The sequence below is a fragment of the Budorcas taxicolor genome, chromosome 1 (assembly GCF_023091745.1).
Source record: "Budorcas taxicolor isolate Tak-1 chromosome 1, Takin1.1, whole genome shotgun sequence".
NCBI lineage: Eukaryota > Metazoa > Chordata > Mammalia > Artiodactyla > Bovidae > Budorcas > Budorcas taxicolor.
Genome location: NC_068910.1, coordinates 145,724,429 through 145,748,591, shown reverse-complemented (window position 1 = coordinate 145,748,591; position 24,163 = coordinate 145,724,429). Strand labels below are relative to the sequence as shown.

Sequence of the window (24,163 nt, the reverse complement as noted above, 5' to 3'; positions counted from 1 at the left end):
TATCCTGCTGCCGCTGGGATATATTCGCAGCATGTCTGTGTGCTGGGAAGCTGAGAAAAGTGACACATATACCAGTATGGCAAATTGCTTTTGCCTACAGGATGTTAATACAAAAGGCTTGAAAGGTACTTGATTTTTGTGTTTCCACATCATAGTGGAGCATGTTGTGGTTTGTCTACTTCAAGGAGGCTGAGCCATGTGAAACAGATCCACACATCTGCAGTGTGAAGCGAACCTGTCTCTGCAGTCCATCAGTCAACCTCAGCTGTCCTACAGATGAGAGTGAGCCTAGCTGAGAAAAGCAGCAAGTCCTTGAAGTATACCTGAGTTTTAATGATTATGCAGCAATAGCTTTTCATTAACAGCTATTGTTTCTGACACTTGGAAAGTATTCTGAGGAGCTCCAAAGGGGACAAAAGGTTGGCAATTAAGTGCAAAAGTTTTAATTATAGAACAAAACTTATATGTTGTAAATAGTTTAAGTCTTAAAGAGATGTGTCTGTACTAAATTCTGTGACTATCTGACTTCCATGTGCAGTCTTCAAAATTCACATGCTTATGGCTTTTATAAAACTTTTTGCAAACAAGATGACCACCATAATACACCAAGATTTACTACTTGCTATCCCAGAACAGGATTCTCACCACTCTTCAGCCCACCTCACCCTGCACCAATATTTTTCATCTGGTTACCCAGATTAAATGACATCATGATTAACAACACAGACTACAGATTGAGACTGGTCAAGTTCAGATCCCGGCATTGGTATTTTAATTGCTGTCTGACCTAAGGTAAATTACTACACATTATGACTGATGCAGCCTAAGCATATTGTGCTTAGTCACTTCAGTCGTGTCTAGACTCTTTGCTATCCCATAGACTGTCGTCTTCCAAGCTTCTCTGTACATGGGATTCTCCAGGCAAGAATACTGGAGTGGGTTGCCATGCCCTTCAAGTACACGGGACAGAGTATTTACAAATAGAAGGGTTAGCAGGCTAACAAACTTATTTACTTGCCTAGAATTGACCATGAAAATATCCTAGAAAAATGTTCATTTCAGGCACCTTCAGGGCAAGTGTGGAGAATATTTTAATATAATACCATCCCCAAGTAGAGATGTTCATTCCAAGACCTGGTTACTTACTTTAAATGTATTTTCCAGGAATACAAAATTTACCTATTTAAAACAATTTTAACAGAATACATTTCAGTCCAAGGAATACTGTATAAGGGACTAAAAACTATAAAAGAACTGTATGTAGCAAGGTTAAAACAAAATCTCTATAAACTTTTTACCAGCCTTTTTACTCTTTTCATTTGCGTTTATTTAAACACAGTTCTCAAAACATTTGAGTGAAATTGGGCCTCCTTTGGTAAGCAAAGGACCTGAAAGTAATATTTAAAAAATGAACAGGCAAAGTCTTCAGATCATCCACAACACAGGTGTAGTGTTCCCTTCTTTTTTCTCAAAACTCTGAAGCACCCAGTTTTTCCATATAGTCTTAAAAGCTAGAAGAGCAAGAGTACATTTGTGGTGGAATGTTATTGTCACTTGCTGTTAACTAACTGAAATACCATTATCCCCTTCTAACAGCTTTAAGAAATAGCCTTTTTAAGGCATACATTGTGTAACTCATCTTATTCCCTGCTACATATAATACAGATTACATAAAGGCTGACAAATTCACATTTATATAAGCATTAAGCATTTGCTGTATTGAAAGATCTTTAGTTTTTAACACTAGCAGTATAGAGTTACAGAGCGTAATTTTTATCACTTAACTGCAGGTATATTAAGTATGGTATGTTTCATGGACTCAAGGAAAACGGGCATTTTTGTCTTTAATTTACTACTGACAATCTAATCTGAACAGTTCTGCTAAGCATTGATATGTTAGAAAGAAAAGTAAAAACCAAACTTTATTGTTGCTTTTTGCCATTTGGTAGCATTTTACACACAGGCTTCGATCTTCAGAATACCCTGGATTCAGTAGAAAAACCATTTAAATGAAGTTCTGTACAATAGAAACTTCTCAGCAGTCAAAATTTTAGACTGTAAAAAAATACATGCAAAACATACTTTTCTGAAAACACTTAACTTTGAACAAAGCACCGAACTACACAAATGCAGAATGAAAACAGCATTTCAACTCCACCAAAAGTAGTCATCATAAAAGGTGTAAAAGTCACCTAACTTCACTAGGCACTGTTCACTTTTTAAACAGGAGACAATAAAAAATATTGTCCACAAACAATATCCCAACTCTAGGGCAGGTTTCAGAAAGTCTTCAACTTCATGCTTTAATAGCGACCTAGGAAAAAAGGAAATAAATACACTTCAATACTCTCAAGTGCATACATTTAACGTTGAGAATTTTAAACTTTTCTGTCATCAGGAAATTCCTATGTACCAGATTCTCTTGTGAAAACCTTCACATAGTGCAGAACCAGTGTTAAACAGAAATAGCTGGGAGTTTATCTAACTCAATCTGAAAGCTAAGGTATTAAGTCACTCAAAAATGTTTCTAAGCTGTAAAAAAATTTTTAACAATTCCAAAAAAAAAAAAGCCACAAATGGTGACAGAACACACATTATTTTAATTAGCAACAAGAGTAAGATCCAAGGGTTGTTTCCATATACGTTCTTGAACCCTACAGAAAAACTGAGGAAATACTAATTAAATCAACCCGTTATCTGCTGTGGTTTCCATAAGTCATAGCAAGTCACACTACTGTAACAAAATTAGGTCAAAATAAAAACTTACGAGGTGAGTATGATCGAGATCTGGAACGTGATCTGTATCCTCCACGACTATAGTAGGGAGAAGGTGACCGTCTTCTGTAAAAAAATATCAAGACCATCTAAGATGCCATAGATCACAGATTAAAGTGACTGATCCCTTTATCAGTTTCCAAAACTAAAAGACCCTCAGCTGACCTTGAAAAACACTGCAGTAATAACGTCTGTTTTAGTCCTGAGAATGAAGCACATTATCAGGCCCAGTACCAAAAACCCCTAACTATCAAAGAGGTTGAATCTGATCATCTGCTAGTTAACATTATATCTAACAAATTTAAACTGGGTTAGAGAAGAAAAAAATCATTACCACTAATTTTAACCACACCCTATGAATGAACACCCAAAATTTCATTCATAGTGCTTCAGTGATTTAGTTTTGTGTTAAGATAAACTTGAATAATTACTTGCTTATTCTGAAATGCTTATAACAAGCTAATGAAACCATTAAGGATAAATAAGATTAAAATATTATGGATTCTTAGTTTATGCTATCATCTCTCATATTAAGGTATAAAATGGTACCACTGAGTGATAACAAGTACAAGCCCAATCTCTATAAATACAAATTAAGCCATGTACATTGTCATTTGAGTTCAGTTACAGTATTTTTATAAATTTCTCATGCATAAAATTTTGTGAATACCATTTATAATTTATCAAAATACGAATAACAAATACCTTTATGTGAGCCATTCTACTATTGTACAGATTTAAATCTTTCCCTGGCCAGTGCATACATTTAATGTTGAGAATTTTAAACTTTTCTGTCATCAGGAAATTCCTATGTACGAGATTCTCTTGTGAAAACTTTCATATAGTGCAGAACCCAATGTTAAACAGAAATCTTTTCCTGTACCTGTATATCTGATCCCTGTCTTGAGCAGCTCTCCATCCTCCTCCTCCTCCTCCTCCTCCTCTGTGAAGGCAGAAAACAAACATTATAAATAGTTTTAAAAATGCACAATTCATACAATAAAATTAAAACAGAAGTGAAAGCTAGTTTCCTTTAAGCAATAGAGTTGCTTTTGCCACCCCTTTACAAACTGACATAGAGCTCTCCCTGGTGGTTAAAATGAGTATCGTATTAACGACTCTTAAGACTAATCTTTGCAGCCCCCACAAATAGAATCCCCTACATGTCAGTACAGAAATGCCACTTACGAAAGTTTGTCTGTGCTAAATGTCAGGACTGTCAACTTTCTAAAAATTATAGAATAGTGTGCAAAAAAAGACAACAGCTCACTACCACACCAAAATAGGGTATCAAGGATTAACTGTTATGGTCAATATTTACTACACAATTTACATTTTGACAAAGAAGATCTAAATTATCTGCTGTTGCTTAAATAGAGAACTTTACTTCATTTTTACTTTCCAAAGTATTCCTAGTATCATGAGCATTTCCCTATCAACCCCCCAAAAATGTTCAATATTAATAATAAATATCTTACCATTGTTATAGAAAACTAATCCTTAAATAATTATTTCTTTGGATTTTTCCAAGAATCAATTTGCCCTGCTCTTCAACACAATTTCTCAGCTACAACAAATTGCTTTATAAAGCAATGATATTCAAAATCAGTTCATGAAACTCACTTTAAAAAACAAAAAGGGGGGGGCGTTCATCTATAATTTTATTGTCCCATTGGTTTACAACTTGGTGCTTTTAAAAATACACATACCAAAAAAAAAAAAGTATAACCATAAAATCCAGAGATTTCCCTGGTGGTCTACTGGTTTAATACTCCACCGTCGGGGGCACAGGTTTGGTTCCTAGTTGGGCAATCCACATGCTGTGAGTTGCCCCCAGAGGAGTGCATGGCAACCTACTCCAGTATTCTTGCCTGGAGGATCCCAAGGACAGAGGAGCATGGCGGGCTACAGTGCATAGGGTTGCAAAGAGTTGGAAACAACTGAAGCATCTTAGCACGCATGCCTTGAGTTGTAGCCAAAAAAAAAAAAAATCCAGTTTAATCTCTGTATCTCCAACTTATTAAAGGTAAATACCTTTATCAAAGGCTAAAACAGTGCTGCTTTATGTTGCAACTGAACCATAAGAGCTGATTGGTCTTTCAACAACTTAAAACTTTTTATTTTGGTTAACATACCTGTACGATCTGCTGTAATAGTCCCGATCATCATAGCCTCGATCATATCCTCTGTCATAGTAATCTCGACGGCGTGAGCTGCCACTGTGAATAAGATTTTATACAAACTTGGTTTTACCTACATTAATACTTAATAGTTACCAGCGTGGGAAAACTGGTCTGGTTAGAATCATTTAATTACCCAGCAATGTCAAATATATGGCATTTCTTTATGATAAAAGTAGGATGTGATTAATCTATTACATGTCATCAGAATTTATGGTACTAACCGAATGCTTCTACTGAATATATTTATATTGAATTTAACTTTGAGTCAGCTGCCAAAAGCCTCCCTGTGCCCTGAAGTGAACTGTCAATATTTTGAGAACCTTGAAAACAAACTTACTAGGTAGGTCTCCCCATGTAAATTCCTGGTGTTGGAGTATGTGGTCTTTTCGTTATGGAGAAGTCAACTCTGATCCTACGTCCATCAAGCTCCATTCCATTGGCACGCTCTTTTGCCTTCAAAAGATATGTGAGTTGTTATATACATCATGAACGAAGTCCCAAATTAACTATTATCTATAAATAAAACCCAACTACATGTTTCAGTTAGGCCAGAGCATTATATCTGACAATTAGTAAGTTTTTCTGCCTATCAAATCTTTACTTACAAAAGATAGCCTAGAAAAGTTCATTAAAAAAAAAAAAGCCACCCATTAAGCCATGAAATATTTTAAATTACTGTACCAACTATAGATTTGACAGTACCTGTAGGTCTATGACCCATGAGCTAAGAATTTGAACAGGTGTGTGGGGGGGGATCAAAGTAGTATTTCATCAGAAATGAAATTCAAAATTAAGTGACCATGACTGAAACAAAGCCCCACTCATTAATTTGCCTTTTATATGGCTTTTACATTACAGTGGCAAGGTTGAAAAGCTGTCATTGAGCTCTTATGGCTCCCAAAGCCCAAAATATTTACTGTCTAATCCTTTACACAAATTTGAGGACCCCTGCTATGGAAGCAAGAGCTAGGATGAAAGCTTTAATTACATATAGTTTCAAACATTAAAATGAAAATATACTGTACCTAAGAAAAATAATACCCCATCCCAAAGACATAGCCATTTATTCACAATTTAAAGAAACACCTCTCTATCTAAATAGAATTTAGGTTTCTAATTCCAATTATGCTATTTTCTAGTTTGATTGTTTTAAGCCTCAAGGCAGTTTCTGGCATTACTGATTTAGATACAAAATATACTGTCTTTCAGAAAGGGAACTGTGGTTCTGTGGAACACACACACAAAAAGTAGAGAAACGAAGAAGCCGATCCCATAAGTAACCTTGGACAAATATTGTTAACATTTTCCACATCAATTATTACCAAAATGAAGTTGAATGACATCTTAAAGCATTTCTTAAATCTCTTAAATTATAACCACTTGCATTCAGCTTTTAATTCTTCCTTTAGCAGATGGGCTTACTCTATTCATTTAATTTTATTTAGAGCTCAAAATTATTAATCTCAATATTAACCTCAGATGGCTTGTCATTAAGTTTCTCAAGATTCTCCCCTCCTTATACTGTCCTTGGAGATGACTTTAGCTATCATCCCCATGTATCTGAAGTTCAAATTTCTTAAATAGGCCAGGAGTCACACATTATTTTAGTCTCTGTAAAAAAAAATTTTAGGGAGGTCCCGGGAGGTCCAATATTTAGGACTTGGTGCTTTCACTGCCGTGGCCCAGGTTCAATCCCTGGTTGGGAAACCAAGATCCCATAAGCCTCAAGGCCAAAAAAAAATTACTTCCTATGTTTTACCTCAACATCCAAAACATAAAGTCACTTGCCAGAATACAATCAAAACCAGTTCCTTTCTCCTGAATCATAGCTTTTATCACTTTTTAATATTTTCTTTCATTTTAGAAAGTAATCTGATGTAAACACTCATTAAATGTTCCAAACTGGACTATTAATATTTTTCTATTTTAGAAATATGTGTATCTAGGCACACATCTGGAAACAGTTGACTATATTTGAATTTACTTCAAATAAAATGGTGGAAGAGACTGAGTTGGAATTTAGAACCCAACTGTCACTTTGCTGTTATGCTACAAATCTTTGAAATTTCCACATTAAAAGATTTTTAAGTTCCAATTATAGACTTTAGTATATATTCCCAGAAGAATGCATTTCATTCAGATCAAGCTATATATGGATACTAAAAAGGCCTCCCTGGTAGCTCTCCAGCTGGTCAAGAACCCATCTGCAATGCAGGAGACCCCAGTTCGATTCCTGGGTCTCCTGGAGAAGGGAACAGCTACTCACTTCAATATTCTGGCCTGGAGAATTCCATGGACTGCATAGTCCATGGGATTGCAAAGAGTCTGACATGACTATCGACTTACTAAAGCCAAAGTCATCCAAGGAAGAATAGTTAAAGACTCTGTATGGGTGTGTGTAAAAGTGAAAGTGTGTGCATATACTTTTTTTTTTTTACACAAAGGTACAAGACTTTTACTTACTTCCTTGGCATCATCTACATTTTCAAAGTATACAAAGGCAAATCCTCTTGAACGTCTAGACTGCTGGTCATATACAATAGATACATCAGCAATTGGGCCATATTTAGAGAACACTTCTCTTAGATCTCTTTCTGTAGTGTACAAGCTCAATCCAAAGACTCCAAGACAACAGTTAGGATCAGGATTTGCCTAGAAATAGAAAAATATATTAAAAAAAAAAACTTTTAAAAGCATCACAGATCAAATTTCCCCCCCAAAGAACTGTCACTAATATGAAAAGATAACAATGAAATAAACGTATTTTAAAAGTAATGTTACATTAGCACCACAAGCACGTATGCAGAGAACTACTGTCTCTATAAGCCGGGGCAAGAGAAGAGGTACAACTTCAAGATGGTGAACTAAGATATACCATTCACACAATAGGAGGCTGTAGACTGCCAAAGAGATACCGAAGTACATTTAGCTTCATTTCTATAGAAAAATCATAAGTGTTCAAATGTACGTACTAGTGAAACCACAGATGAATACCAAACTTTTTAAAAACAGATATTAAGCAGCGTCAACTATTATAAACTGAATAAATTTATGTAATAAACTAAATGTTGCTGACATCCCAGTTGCCGTCAGTTTGCTTAAAGGTTTCACTACTTCGCACATACATTTTATAGTTAAATTCCACCCCACTTTCAAAAACATACACTCCCTATAGGTCTACTTGTATATTATTCAATAAACCTACAATAGGAACACACTAAATGCCATCTCATTTGTAACTTCTCATGGAAGACAAGCAAAGCTTTAAAACTGGAAAGAAACTTGCTTAAAACTAAATGGGAAAATCATAGCGTATTTTACAGCATATTAAACCCAGAAAACTTGAACAATAGTATGGAACATAGATATATGATCTAACTATATTAACCGTAATGCAAAGAATTTATTTGATGTGCTGTTAATGTGACAGGATCTCAAATGTGATCAACAGCTCAAATGTAGACCATATGTGGGAAATAACTTTTAAAAAGAAAAAAATCTCCCAACACTGAAAAGGCTCTAGAGAAAAATCAGGCTAAAGCTCCACCATCAAAAGTTATCAGTTTTAAATTATTACAGAACAAAACACCAAAAACAGAGGGGAATATATTATGCGTTAATTATAAAGTGGCTTCATACAGTGTTCACTGCTTGAGAAACAATTGTTTTTATCTTACCCGATTCCCAACATGACGCCGGCGAGTAGACATGGGAGAATGACTGTGGCTATGCCGTCTTCGATAATCTCTGCTGTAAGATCTGCTACGAGATCTTCTATGGGACCGGGACCGAGATCGTGACCTTGTATAATGCCTCCGAGAACTTCTTCTGGATCTAGACCTGAAAGACAAAGGCTTCAAGGTTATGACTGAATAGCTGACAGCAGGATATGGCTTTTAATTCTTTCAATACTTTATTCTAAAGTTAAGCTTCCAAAGGTAAAACATACAATCCAGGTATATAGTGGGATCAATACCTTTTGTATATTGTCACTTCTGTGCTAGAAGAGTTCCAAAACCACCACTAACTAAAGCTCCCTTCCATCATATCTTAAATAATTAAGAGATTAAACAACACAGTATCTATTAAAAATTATAAAACATGCAACATTCCATACTAGCCTGATTTGTGCCCACCTTTACCCTTCACAATACCATCCTTCATTTTTAAGCTTCTTACATTATGCCCATTATTGACTTATGATAACATCATCATTACAAGCAGTATTCTCCAGCAGTGTTTTAAAATCAACCAGTTGCTCTTAACTACAGTGATCATATGAACTGTCATCTAACCCAGGAAGAATACAGTGTGAGAGAGAAAAGGGGCACTGTTAATTATGCCTGACAGTAGGCATCGAGCTGGGGCTGACCTGGGCAAACCAGGATATATAGCCTACACTTGAACATTAAAAAAAAAAAAAAAAAAAGTGCTGTGTTAAGGTTTTTTTAATAGTATATTTGTCATACTAGACTACACCTATTTATCAAGAATTGCAGTTACTAAAAGCCAATGCTCTACAGTTTTTGCCATACTAATAAGGGGTTCACGTAAACTCTGAATCCTCACAACAATTCTGAAGAACTGGTACTATTGCTAATTCATCTTTTATAGATAAGGAAGTTAAGATTGAAAAGGTTAAGTAATCTGCCCAAGCCAGAAAAAAACAGAGGTAAGATATGAACCCTAACACCAAAAGCTCAGGCTCTTAGCCACTTAGTCTTCTATCTCCCAGAACTTAACAATTAAGTTCATTTCTAGTACCAATATTAAATAAGCCAACAAATGATCTAACCCTCTCTATCTTCCTAGTTTACAAAAGCACACACCAGTTTGAAAGCTAAGAGTAACAAGAAAATCCCAAGACAGTCTTTCTTACCTAGATTCAGATCTGGACCTGGACTTTGATCTGGAACGCCTGGAATCTTCCTTGGAGCGAGACCTTGCAGGGGTATGCCTTGCAGATTTCCCAGATCCATGAGCACTTCCACTTCTGGAAGCAGAACGGGATTCCTACACGTAGATGTCAAAAGTTTAATTTGTATACTTTCTGGGCAACTTTAAAAACAAATAAGCTGTGGTGAGATAAATGGTGAGGGAAAGCAATCCCCTTCCAAGATAAGAAAACATAGGTAAGGGCAGAACTGAATATACCTGGTATAATAGTTACGTTGCTCCAATTGACATAAGCCAATTAACTTGAACTTCCACCTTTCTTGGGGAGCAGGGATAAGAGTTAACTGACCCCACTCTTTTCAGAAATGGGTGCCAAAGCCAAGCAGTTAAGGGAACTGCCCAAGGATTGTTTTGGGAATGTTACTCCGTAAAGACTGGGGTAAGAAAGAACCTTATTAACTATGACACCTATACTTCATACCTATTATTTCAGTCAAACTGCCATCAATTAAAAAAAAAAAACCCTATGAAATTTGTAAAATTTACTTTATTTTCAACATTTATTGCTGAGTGGAGAAAAAAAGACAAGGACACTACTGTTTCAAGTCACAGAGGAAGACAGAAACCTAGAGAACAAGGAGCAGCTTGAAGGAGACTAGATCTGTAGACCCTGTCCATCCAACTATGTAGGAAACCCTTATGGATCTCAAAGCAACTCAGATGAAGCTACAGTCGAAAGACGGTGAATGAACTGCAGAGGTAAGAATTAAGAGGGTACCAGAGATTTTCCTCAGCTAAGTGTAGATGAGCCAGGGCCAATTGATGGGAAACTGGGAATAAGCAGTTAGAAAAGTTACATACAAAAAGGACATATTAAAACTGAAACAGTTTAGACCACAAGCTGTTAATCTAGGTTCAGGAAGGGAAGTTCAGGAACTCTATGTAAAAAACAAAATCTAGATATATACTTTATACCTAAGCTTTCTCCTATCCTAACTGTGACTAGCTGGTAGGTAGGTTGTACAAAAACAAAATCTCTCAAAGGAACTAGCAAAGAAATGGGTAAACAGGATAACTAGTTTGGTGAACCAAAGACATATAATTAGAGAAAAAAGCTAAAGGAATGCTCTGCCAAGACACCAAAATAGAAATGGTGGAAAAGACAACAATTAACTCAGTCTGACAGCTAACCAAGATATCAAACAAAACAACATTTCAGGTTATCCACCTTCATCAAATTTAAAAGCATTAATCTCATGAATCTTCCTGCCCAACACAGAATAAAAATGGCTAGACTCAAAAGGAATCAACATTACAGTTAAGTCACTGTAGGGGTAACAATCAATGTTGAAGTGGCATAAAACTTTATCACAAGAGACCTCCCTGTGTGGCAGACTTTCAGAATAAAACACTCCAGCCATTCTTAAAAAGATAAAGGTAGAAAATTCATCTAAATCACAGCCGAAAACATTTTGGAATACGTTCTGTGACTTAAGAGAACAGTGGAGAAAATTTGGAAGATCTTTCCTATGATGCTTAAGGACAAAACTTACATGCAATACAGAAGAAACAAGGCTTAAAGTAACTCAGTGGGCAAAATGAATTCTGGTCTCTATACCCCAAATGACTAAATTTCAAAGTCACACATGGTAGGAACTGGCATGAAACATGACTACTCTCCCTTCCTGCCATGAGTTAATAAGAGTCAAAGTAAAAGATGACACCCGTAATTATTAGTGAAAATAGCTACTTTTATCCTCAAGGAATGATGAAAAACACTACGGCTTTGCTTTGAGGACCCCAACTAACAATCCCTTGACTTTCTCTGGCAAATATTCTGGACATTTAAAAGCACAATTCTCTTCTCCTGGGATAAAGAGGTTCTCAAATTGGGGATGCAGTTTCTGCAATCATTCAACAGGCAAAAACTAATCTAGAAGATAAGGTAGAAAGAGGGATTCCAACACCTTTGTTTATTCCAATGCTAGAAAGATGACTTTATAGAAAGACTATGACCTTTGGTGGAAACAAAAGAAAGCAATCTGCTCTAGCAGGGAGAGAATATGGGTGCCTCACAGTAAGAGTTAAAAGATTACCAATAAAATAACTATAATTATCAGAAATCAGTTCGTCTAGGGATCTGGAAAAAAAGTTTTTAGAAAGTCAAGATCCTCTTTTAAGCCTCTTGCTTCAGTAGAACAGAAAAGCCTTATTCTAAGCTGAGGTGCTTTACCAATCTGTTCACCAAGAAGGAAAAGAAAGTCCTTATAGCCTCAGAATAAACTTTAATGAGGTTTCTAGCAGATCAAGGGTCAAAAATAACAGTATTTGTGAAATTATAAGACTTTTCACTTAACCTCTAAAACTAATTGGCTATATGCAGATGTATTTTATGAACAATCATTTCTCAGACCAGTAATAGGAGAAACCACTGGAACACTAAGTCTTCTGTACTGACAGTTGTTAGGCTAACACAGAAACACTATCTCTACCGCCTACCTTTCATATCAGAGATAGTCTTAAAGTTAAACCCTTTTGCAATTATGTTGGCTATTAATTGGTTTGGAAATATATGCAAGGATATTTAGCCTGTCTAGAAGGCCAAATCTAAAAGCATAAAGTTAGCTTTAACCCTTGGTCCATGGTTACATCTGTAAAATCAGCTCGAAAAGCCCCTAAACACAAAAAAAATTCAAAGACCACTTTCAGGGCTCACAAAACTCTTCAATGCTAACACATTAAAACCCTACCAATACCTCAAGGGAAAAGATCATAAATGTAAAGTTCATGAACAACACAACCAAAAATTCCCTGAAAACCACACAGGGAATCAAATTCTTACAAACTGAATCTTAGTCATGTACTAATCAATAGCGAACACATCAGGGAGAAACAAACTCAGCCTTCCAACAAAATACCAGCCAGTATCTCCCTATTCTGAGAATGACAGAATCTTAAAAAAACTTTTTGAAAGAGATGAAAGAAGTAGAAATAACCATCCAATTGCTAGGTTTCTCACATATTTTAAAAACTAGATGCAATACAGTAGATCTTCAACAAAGGCTCTTACAGATATATATTAAGTCTACTAAGCATTTAAAAATAGATCCCCAACTAGAGCTTATTTTAGTAGGTCTGGAGTTGGGCATCTGCATTTCTTTAAAAACACCATACATATTTGTGATGCTTATTTAAGTCTCACTGACTAATTTCAAGTTTTATGCTTATTTATTTGGTTTTTTCAACATTTTCCTGAAACCCTGTTTTCTGTCACCTTCTCTGCCCCCACCTCCCCACCCTGTCATTTATTAGCCATCCTGAGGGCATGTATCTTACGCTTGCCCCAGGACAAGAGGTCTGTTTCCGGCTACTACCCAGGCAGGAGGTGGAGATAGGCACACTCAGACTCAAAGATGCTTTGGCCAAAGGGGGGCAGAAACCTGAATGGATGAGATGGGCCACTAGCATCAATGTTTACTTTTGCTTTACACCTTTCCAGCTTTTGTCATATAAACAAACTCCAAAATGCTTCTTCCCCTTAAAAGACTAACAGATACTTTCTCTTTCAGACGCCAAGGACTTTTCAGGTCTCCTGATAAAGAATCAATGAGCTTGAATAAAGATACAACATCCATTCACATCACTTGCCTCAGCCTAATCTGTAAGTAATTCAGAATGCAAAACTAACACTACCAATTTAGTGTTATTAGTTTATACGTGGCAAGTTCTACAAATTATCAGGGCAAATGATGGAAACTATAAATGGGTGTAATCTTCTGCTTGCAAGATACAGAATTGAAAATTGTATACAAATTTGACATAAATAGGCCCTGAAGTATCAGAAATTGAATCCCTCTAAAAACTCTTTTAAGACACTGCCCCAAGAGTTACGAGGTTCAAAAACTCTCTAATTTTAGGCTATCTTAATTTCAGGGAAAAGTGACAGCCTTAGTTTTCCTGATAGAGTAGAAGCTATCTGTTGGTTGCCTACTACTGGGTATTATTTTGACACATGAACTTTCCCCATCCAACTGAAAGTAACAACACTGCACCAATCATTTGACTCTTCTGTTCAGTTAAAACAAGCATACAGAAAAGGGAAATGACAGAACTTTTGAGTCTATTTTTCCAGTAAGTGGTAGGAGTAGAGAACCAGAAACAAAGCTACTTTATGATCTGTTATCTCTCACACCATTTTAACAGTTAATAGCATAAATTGAGAAAAGGGAATAAGGCACTTACTGTTACTGCCACTGTTGAGTTAGGTATCCTGTTCACTTATATGACCTGTCTCATTCTAAGGGAAGCCCCTACAACTTTTTAGCAGTAACCCCAGTCATTCAGCTGGAATAAGCATTAAACAAAGAATTAAGAATCATCTTGTGAATTTAGCACACATGCATCTTAAAGTTAGGGCCTAAATGGTCATAGTTTTCCACTATTGCCATCTAAAAAGAAATTCATTTTTTCATAAATGCCAAAAGGAAGGATCCTGTCCAATGGATTTTGGGGGTTTGGTTCTATAACCATCCTGGTAACATTCTTTAGGAAAACTTACAACATTCTCCTTATACTGATCTGTACTGAAGGATAGGGGTCAGTACATTGAGTCCAGAGAGGGTGGCCTAGACCACCTACTTCAATTCTGGAAGTACTCACGCCCCAGGACCAGCAATGTCAGAGATGAAAAATCCAGGAGACAACATGAAGCCGGCTGTTACCCAAATCGGAGAGCTCATTCCTGCCTCCTATTTGACTACAAAGGGTTATTTTTTTTAAAGTTGCATTTCAGTCAGTTCACTAAGAAGTTAAAATTAGAATTACCTAATTTAAACGTTTCCCCTGGAAGGCACTTCTTTACCCTGTATATATTTCTTCTATTAAACAAATAATGCATGCATGTTTAGCAAAATATACAGGGACACATAAACAGACTAGTAATTACTTAGCGTAGTGCTTTCTGATTCCAGATTACTTCTTATCTTAACTTCATTTTTATTTCTTTTCTTCATTCTTCCGTTTCAAATTCTGACTTCTTTCATCTTCCCCACTTCACACAAATTGCTCAATATTCTACAAGTGGGACTTCTGGTCTGATAATTAGCATGCATTCTTTCTTTTATTTTTTCAAATTTCAGCTTCACTTATTCCTGAGCTTCAAATACTCATTTATAAAACTTGTCAAATGACGACTTCCGCATTTTCCTTCTTCAACATTAACCTTAATAGAAAAAGAACAGGATGAAGAATATTTTAAAACTCCAGGATAAAAGCCAGTGCCAAAACTGAAACTAGAAAAAAAATCCCTCTTGCTTTGGATTTTTTAGAAAAACTAAAATATGCAGCTCAAAAATCTGAAACTAGTTTCCTGCTGATTCTAAAATATAGTCAATCTCATTTGTGTACTCCATGTAGATTTATCATGCTTAAGCTGAAATGTGAAGTGCGCAACTGAACATTTACTGTTCATCTAACATTAAGAACTATAATTACATTTCACACTTCTTACTTATTGTATTCATCAATAGAAAGTATGTTAAGTGTCAAAAGCACATCTCTAGTCAAAAAATGACACATTAATACAAAAGTGCAAGAAAGGAAAAGCACGGACAATTCATTTGCACACTTATGACAAGGCTCAGGGTTGAAGAGATCTACAAACTGTGACTAAGGTCAAGATATGTATTTAATGTCACACTTTTTAACTGAAAAAGTAGCCTGTAGAAAAACAATGTCAGGGAATTTGAAAATTTGGACTAATGTTTAACCCACCCCTAGAAAGCTGCCCTAGTGAGATTTTATAATATGAATGGCCCAAACTTACTAACTTAAAACTAAAGCATAAAAAGACCAAATCAAGTCAACCAACTATTGTATGCAAGGAGCTGTGAAGGAAGCAGAGCAAACTTGAATCCAACTGCGGAGTTTTCAAAGAATTTTTGGTAAATGCAGCCCCCCAATGATTATTAAAATCTTCCGCAGTCTAAAGGAGCAACTCTACTTTTAAAGGTGGCAATGTTGTGGATAAAACTGCAGCTCACCTCCTGAAATTATTAAAAAGACTCACTATCACTTAAAAGATCAATAAGTTGAAGTGTCTGTTGAACATCCTCAACAAAATAACACTCTACTGAAACATTCTAGTTTTCTTGTACTTCACACTTTATGATCCTTCACTGTCAACTTCCTCTCCTAGTTTTTTCCTGAAAATAAAACTTTCCTTAGGAAAAGAAAAAAAAAAAAAAAAAGAGAGAGAAGTCCTTTATACCTATCTGATCACAAAGACAACCATGCATGGCTGTGATGGAAGTGTTATGATGTCTTTTCTAAGAGGGTAAGCATAATCTTCAGTCTAGTTTTTCAAAGTCAATTATTGCTTATTTAAGCCAGGAAAAAAAACATTTAAGCTTTTTACTTAAAGGAGTCACAGTAATTGTTTTCTCTTAATATCCATCACTAAAATATAATGGGAAATGTTTACTGGCAGCACAATTGTAATCGTGGAATCAGAATGCCCAAGCAGGTTTCCGTTAAGGCCTCCTAAACTTTAAATATACATACAGGGCTTAGGTTCAGAAAATGCTGAAGAGGCCAAAGCTCTAGATATGACAATTTTTCAATATGAATGCCTTCCTGCTGTTATTTCACTACCCCTTCCCAATCTTCTTTATATTTGAAGAACAAAATAAGTTGCTAGATAATACAAGCATTAGATTTCTTCAAACTCAGCTAAGTTGAGGTGGCCAATCAATAAAACCAGAAAACCAACTACTGGGCTAATGTTAAACACATATTAAGAGGTCCTACTTAGAAATAAGCAGAAATTTGTCTCACCACCAACACAATTTTTGTTAAAATCATTCTAATGGTTGTAACTGGAATTTATGCAACATTAATAAGTGCAAACTCATTAGGCTGACTAGATAGTATTTTAATAACTGGAATGGGCTAAGGAAAACTCATGATTATGCTATTAAAAAAAAAAAAAATCAATGCTCATATCAACACTAAGGACTATTTTCTTTCTGCAGCTAAACTCTCCAGAAGTTTGGAGAGAAAAATCCTCAAAGACTGAGACTATGTTCTGAAAAAACTATCATGACAAGCCTAAATCAGCTCTAACCCCATGCTTTTAAAAGATCCCTTGCAAAAACAGTAGGCTCTGAATTTACACTCATAAATGTTCAGTACTTTCCAGCAGAAATGCCAAGTATGTTTTATTACTACTTTTAAGTCTATTATCTCAGCACAAAAACCATTGCAAAAAGAAAAAAAAGGTCCTCATCCATGCTGTCATATTCAGCAATTGTACTGATAAAAATCAGAATATAACCTCCAAAACCCAATTCAAAGCAAAGATTTTTAAGAATCTGAAAACTAATGTTCTGTAATGAAGAATTCCTCCCCCACTTAAAAACAAGACTAAATGACAATACCTAATTCTGTTCTGTGTGACCCACCCCCCTCAAAAAAGCAAAACACTTAAAATTACCCAACTTCAACCACCACCTCATCACTCTATTTTATGAGGAAATAAAGCAATTATGTGTTAAAAAATATATATATATAACACACATGCTAAGGCTCAAAAGATATACACAGCTGTAGCCCTGTCCTCTTGGGCGAAATATTAAAAAAAATGTAAAAAAACTATGAAAGTACTAGTATTTATCATTTAGGTTTGGGATTTTATTGGAGATAAAGAATGGACAAGGCTATACAAAGCAAATTCCATTTAACATTATCTTTCATCATCTGATTTCTTGTTCAATCTCGACAAAACCAGTACTTACCTTGCAACCACTTGTATTTTCAGTTTCAAAGTGCCACCTTCTAATTCTGGACCATATCCACAATATTAAATCATTCTTAATTAAAACCACCAAAAATATTCTTCAACTTGGTTTCAAGAGACTTGTTGCCTTACCAGACTCAAACTGAAACAAAACTATTTCCTCCCACTCAACATTAATTCTCTATTTAAGGAATTTGGTGCAATGGCTACAACCCTTTGAGAAGAAAAAGGCTGAGATGTTTCAGCTTTGAAAATAACTAAAAATTCAAAAAGACAACCCCAAGATTAAGCAGAAGAGGAGAAACTGCAGAGTATGAAAGGCAGTTTGATGGGATGGTATACAAATGCCATTCATCTCTACAAAGAAGACTAAAGGTAATATACCTACATTGTAAACCCATTACTTCCCCCCAAATAAGCAATACTCTACCAGTGTATGTATCATAATCTTGACAGACAGCAAGACAAATTAAAAAGACTCAGTCTTTTAAGTATTTACAATACTTACAATTTTTTTTTTTTACAACTTACAATATTTACAGTACTGCTTCCTCACTTAATTACTGGTTTCTGTAGGTAAACACCCAATTGTAGAAAAAAAAGAAGTTACAGTTATGAGGGTAGAGCATCAAACCAGTGCCAAGGCCAAACTTCACCACACCCTAAACTGTGAACACAATTAAGCCATAGCATTTATCACCTCCCTTCCCATTACCATACACCTCTACACTTGGCTACAAGACCCTATCATGTTCTTACTCTCCCAAATCTTGACAGAACAGATCTAAGACCATCTCTTCTTTCCAAAGGTGCTAGCCAACTTCTCTGCAAAAAAAAAACGAGAAATTTTGGGGAATTACTGGAAAGAACTTGAATTCGAATGAGTAATATCTTACTTTAAGGTGGGTTTGGCCAGATCAGGGAAGTCAGCTCTAACCAGAAACAAATCCCGATACGGATAAAAGATATAGTCTGCAGTAACCGAAAGTGTTCAACAAACCACAAAAATTCAGGAATGCACCCTAGCTGCACATTTAAAACAAAGAAACACAAAAAACCACATCTCTAAGTGTCAATATTCACCCAATAAGTAAACATGCTATAAACAACCGAACTGAAGGTGATTTATTGCTTTCACCTCCTCTACTCCGGTCTGGTTAGGACTAAAAGGAGAAAAAAAAACATTTCTAAAGTGGCAGCAGGGCCACGAGGAGGTGGTGGTGATGAGTGACCTCAGCTGTTAAGATTTTAATATTACATTATCACTAGCTGATTAGATTAATAGGTGTTAGTGATTTACACTAATAATTTGCAAGGTCTGAAAACTTAAGTGTTAGTCACTCAATCGTATCCGACTCTCTGCAACCCCATGGACTGTGTAGCCTGCCAGACTCCTCTGTCCATGGTGGGTTGCCATTCCCTTCTTTAGGGCATCTTTCCAACCCAGGGATCGAACCGGGTCTCCCGCAGGGCAGAAAGTTTAGAGTGGAATCAAAGTAATTTTTCAGGCTCTTGATAAGCTATTCATAGCAGCCAAGTACAAGATCACTACCCTGCACGCAACGATTTTCCCGCTGTTTTCAGGCACTTCCAAAAGAAGTTTTTAGCCAATCAGACCTGACTGGTCTACCTAATGCTTTTTGTGGCACTGTATTTAAACTATTTCATTGAGCTTTACGGTTTTGCCAAGCATTCTTTGGGAGTCCCAGTGTTTGTTTTAGGTCTAGTCTAACCACTTCAGGTTCCAATAAACCAACTGGAAAGCAATCTACAGACAAAACAAAGGCCAAAGAAAACAATGTGGAAGTACTCCACATCGTCGAAGGTCAGAGATCTCTTCCAAGTCAAGACGCTTAAGTAAGACATAACATCAATCTGTAACATGTACCTTTATTATTTCTCTTCCGCCGTAAGAGTTTGTTGAATAACCCTATGTAACAACATTGTGAGGTTAACTAGGATGTATATTCTACTAACAGAAAGAAAATACCAATTCAAAAGCTTGGTTAGTGGGACGATGTCTCTTGAGCTGTCTCAAACCAGGACCCAATCCCTGCAATTGTTTCCTCTCACGAACTTCCACAACTTACTCAGGCTTATTTAACTGAGAGCTCCTCCACCAAAACCAGCCAATTTTTATTCTCAAAACGTACCCAATAATTGTTTTAATACCTGAAGACTGAAATTACACTTGCCTTCCAGTCCAAACACCGACACCTAGTTTCCACAGTTATTTTCAACTGGCGGAAACCATAACCCACATTTTTAACAACTTGGGAGTTTGATCCAAGCTTTCTCACCAAAGAGCTTAAAACGATAGTCACACACATACTGCTGACTGGAAATAAATCGTCTTTAGAATAAAAAAGCCAATATTCATCTGCATAGGTAAAGGCGAGAACTGATTGGTTCAAATCAATCAGATCTGGCCCCAAAGTTACACCATAAATTATGATTCCAACAGCTAAGATCTTTCCTTTCAAAAACGCCTAATGAAATCAGCTAGAATTTGTTTCATAAGTTTGCAAAAATATTCGAATAGGTTTACCTAATAAAAAGATTCTGGCAAGACTGACATTTCTGCGTCTTAGTACTCACGGACCCGCGACCAAGCTTTATATTATGCTTTTTCTAAGCCCAGGAACTTTATTTCTGCAGTTTCTTCAGTCCTCACCAAATTTCACATTTTGGGGTGGAAACTTTAAAGAGCGCACAAACACAATTCGTGGTTCACAAAATAGGTATGGTTCAAAACAAAGAAAACAACGGCGCCAAAAATTGTTGCCCGCCAATTTCTCCTTCACCATCCCGTGGAAAAAAGATCTACTCGATCCGCACGAAAACCTCAGCGACCTCGTAATCTACTTGGTTACCGGTAACTATCTGCGGTTTAACAGCCCTTTTGGCATCCAAGTAAAGCACGCCATTTAGGCCGAACACAAAGCTCGCGCGCAATCGCCTCTAACGGGCCCAGAACTTAAGTCTACGTCAGACTAGTTTGCCATCTTTAAAGAAGCCAAGAACACCTCAGATGCACATCTTTTCGGGGTCCAAAATGATCCTGTCTTAACCTAAATGCTGAGCATAAACCCTGAAAAACATTGCTCTTTGCGCCCCCCGTCCCCCGCCCGCGGCCGGGAAGCTGTCGCGCGGCGCCTCCGCCATTTTGTGCCTCTGGCAGTGCGCCCAGCCCGCCAGCCCAAGATGGCTGCGGCGAGGCTTCGCAGGAGAGCAACGGCGAAACGCGATACCGCTCCCCTCCCCCACCACCGAGGGGACGCAGCGGCCATTTTTAATCTTTCCCTCCCGATAACGGAAAAAACCGCCGTTTCGAGTACCGGACAACCTAAACCCGTCGGCGGCCTCCTTCATAGATAAGGACAATACTACCAGGGCTTCTTAACCCGACTCGCATTCCCTCTCGGTCTCAGACTTCAGAGGCAAATCGCCCCAGTCTCCCGGCCCGAGGCCGATGGGCCTGGAAAGAGATGCAAGAAGCTGGGACCACACAGCCGCCCCCTGCACCACAGATACCTACCCGCTCGCCGTAGTTCTGCTCGCCGCTGTCGCTCATGACTTCCACTGCTGTCGCCGCTCGATGTGCTTCAATCGAAGCTGCCAACCTCTCGCGCCTTCAGTGTAGAGGCTCCGCCGCAGCCTCACACCACACACCGGTTCCCGAGCCGCTGAGAACCGAAACGCTCCGCGCCGCCTCCGCTTGGGCTCTAACTCTCCCGGACGTGACGCGACGCTCTTTAACCCGGCCCCACCCCCTCCCAGAGGGCGCGCTTTCTTGGCTCCGCCCCTCGGCGTTAGGCCTTCGCTTTCCCGCTGTGGCGCGTCCCGAGCCGGATGTGACGTAAGCCCCACCCCTCGCGCCGCGCTAAACCCATCTCGAGTCTCTTTGAGGCGGGAAAAGTGAGCGCAGTGGGTCGTTTCTGTGGTGGTCGCCGCGGGGGTTAGTGGTGTCACTCTCCACGCCTGACTCCTTTCTGTAATTTCCCAGGAAAACTGTCGTGGAAGGTGGGGGATGGAGAGAGGAGATGCCCACCTTTTCTCCCATCCTTCTTGCTTCCGCTCTATTCATTCTTTGTGTCTTTATTTGGTTGCGGAGGGCAGATATTCGTATACAGGGTTCCGTGCATTACTTAGGTTTCTTGTAGCTTCAATTGTGGATCATTCCTACCTGAAATCCATTCATGTGAGCATCTGTCAAATAGCAAATCACGTTACCAGATCCTGATGCACTGAAATCAAGCACGATCCGTAACCCGAGGAAGTCAGTGGTTTAATAAGGGAGAACTGTTAAACAGATATTTGAAAGCTGATTTGGTTAGAAGTACAACTGTAGTGGTGTCTCGGGGTAAACATTAATTATGCCATCATCCAACAGCATGATAAAGAGCTCAAACTTGGAAGTTCAGACCTCTCTGTGCCTGCTGTTTCCCTTAAAAAAAATGTGTGTGTGTGGTACCCGGCTGGTGAAGTACACATATAAAGGGCCGTTTGACTTTTAAAAACAGTTTTCTTGAGATATAATTCACATACCATGCAATACTCTTATTTAAAATGTACAATTCAAGTCGTTTTTGTATTTGCAGAGTTGTGCAACCTTCACAGTTTTAGGACCAATTCATCACTCCCCCAAAAGAAACCTGTCATTAATAGTTACGTTTCCTCTTCTCTCCAGCTTCCCCCCACTAATTCTCCTAGTTCTAAGGAATTTAAAATCTACTTTTATCTGTAGTTTTTCATATTCTGAATATTTCTTATAAATGGAATCACATGTAATATGGAGTCTTTTGTGACTGGCTTCAGTTTTCAAGGTTCATCCATCCTGTAGCATGCATCAGTTATTTCATTCCTTTTTATTGATGAATAATATTCCATTGTATAAATGTATCACATTTCAATTATCCATTCATCAGTTGGTAGACTTTTGGGTGATTTTCACCTTTTAGCTATTATGAATAATGCTAATATGAACATTCTGATACTGGTTTTTGTATGAACATGTTTTCAGTTCTTTGGGAATATAGCTAGTAATGTAATTGCTGGGTCATGAAGGTAATGCTGTTTAACTTTTTAAGGAACTGCCATTTAATTACAGATACCCTAGTGGATGTGAAGTGGTATGCTATTGTGGTTTTGATTTGCCTATTCCTAAGAATAACGATGAGCATCTTTTCATGTGTTTATTGGCCATTTGTAGATTTTCTTTGGGAAAATATTCAGATAATTTGCCCACTATTACTTTTTATCATTGAGTTGTAAGAACTGGCAATTTGATTCTTGCTTGATTAAAAATAGTCATCTAGAACAGCATTAGAACTTAAGGTACCTGAGATCCAGAGATTTTGTGACGACTCAAGGTAACAATTGTCCTCTCTTTTTACATGTTCTTCAGAGTCAACTTCATTGCTTTCATAGCTTAAGTCAGGAACCTATATGATTATGGTTTCCAAATCTATATTTACTTCAACACCCACCCCCTACAGTTCCATGTTTAAATTCTAGGTGCTTACTGGAATATTTACCTGGATATTTCAGAGGCTTATAAAAATTAGCATAACCATTTTAATAATATGCCCTAGAAACATCTCTGATAAAATTTTCTCTCTTTCCCTCATTTAATTAGTTAATACTTCTCATTAATTCTACTTTTCATATATTTTTAAAATTTGTCTTTTTTTTCTCCATTCCTCTTGCCACCATCTGTCGGCTTCATCAACTCACTTATCTGATGAAGTGCAAATTATCTTAGACACTTTAGTGGAGTTTTCACCTTTTGTGGAGTTTTTACCTCTTTAAACACTATATCTCAAGTTCTAATAAGAGAAAATCATGTTATAAAAAATTCAAAAATATTACCTTATCATTTCAAAATTAGAATGATACAGCATGTACCTGAAAAAACAACTCTAATACACTTTTTCCCAATAATTGTGCTTGGAATTTTGTGACGATCCCTTGTGCTTTTGTGTATTTAATGATTTCTAATCACTGTATCAGGGAGGCTCCTGGTGGCTCAGCCTTAAATAATCCACCAGCAATGCAGGAGACTTGAGAGACATGGGTTTGATCCCTGGGTCAGGAAGATCTCCTACAGGAGGAAATGGCAACCCTCTCCAGTATCCTTGCCTGGGAAATTTCATGGACAGAAGAGCTTGGCTGACTACAGTCCATTGGGTTGCAAAAAGTCAGATATAACTGAGCACCACACCAAATCATTGTACCAGCTAGACTGTACTGTTTCTAAACTTTTTTCTATTCTCCCTGCCTCTGCTGCTGCTAAGTCGCTTCAGTCGTGTCCGACTCTGGGCGACCCCATAGACGGCTTCCTGTCCCCGGGATTCTCCAGGCAAGAACACTGGAGTGGGTTGCCGTTTCCTTCTCCAACGCATGAAAGTAAAAAGTGAAAGTGAAGTCGCTCAGTCGTGTCCTATTCTCCCTAGGATGAAGAAATTAAATTTATTTCCTCCTTTTTAACACCTGCATACCTTTCTGTGTGATG

At 37.3% G+C, this 24,163-nt stretch overlaps 1 protein-coding gene across 1 annotated transcript; it reads right to left on the bottom strand.

The window, feature by feature from the left end:
- Positions 1 to 1,253: 1,253 nt before the first annotated feature.
- TRA2B (transformer 2 beta homolog) lies at positions 1,254 to 21,373 on the bottom strand. The gene is made up of 9 exons (XM_052637869.1): positions 21,188 to 21,373; positions 9,838 to 9,971; positions 8,636 to 8,798; positions 7,422 to 7,610; positions 5,296 to 5,411; positions 4,911 to 4,994; positions 3,659 to 3,718; positions 2,768 to 2,841; positions 1,254 to 2,314 (listed from the first exon to the last, which is right to left on the bottom strand). Exons 1-9 carry the CDS (start codon positions 21,221 to 21,223, stop codon positions 2,304 to 2,306), a joined length of 867 nt encoding a protein of 288 aa, XP_052493829.1. The 5' UTR covers positions 21,224 to 21,373; the 3' UTR covers positions 1,254 to 2,303.
- Positions 21,374 to 24,163: the final 2,790 nt, after the last annotated feature.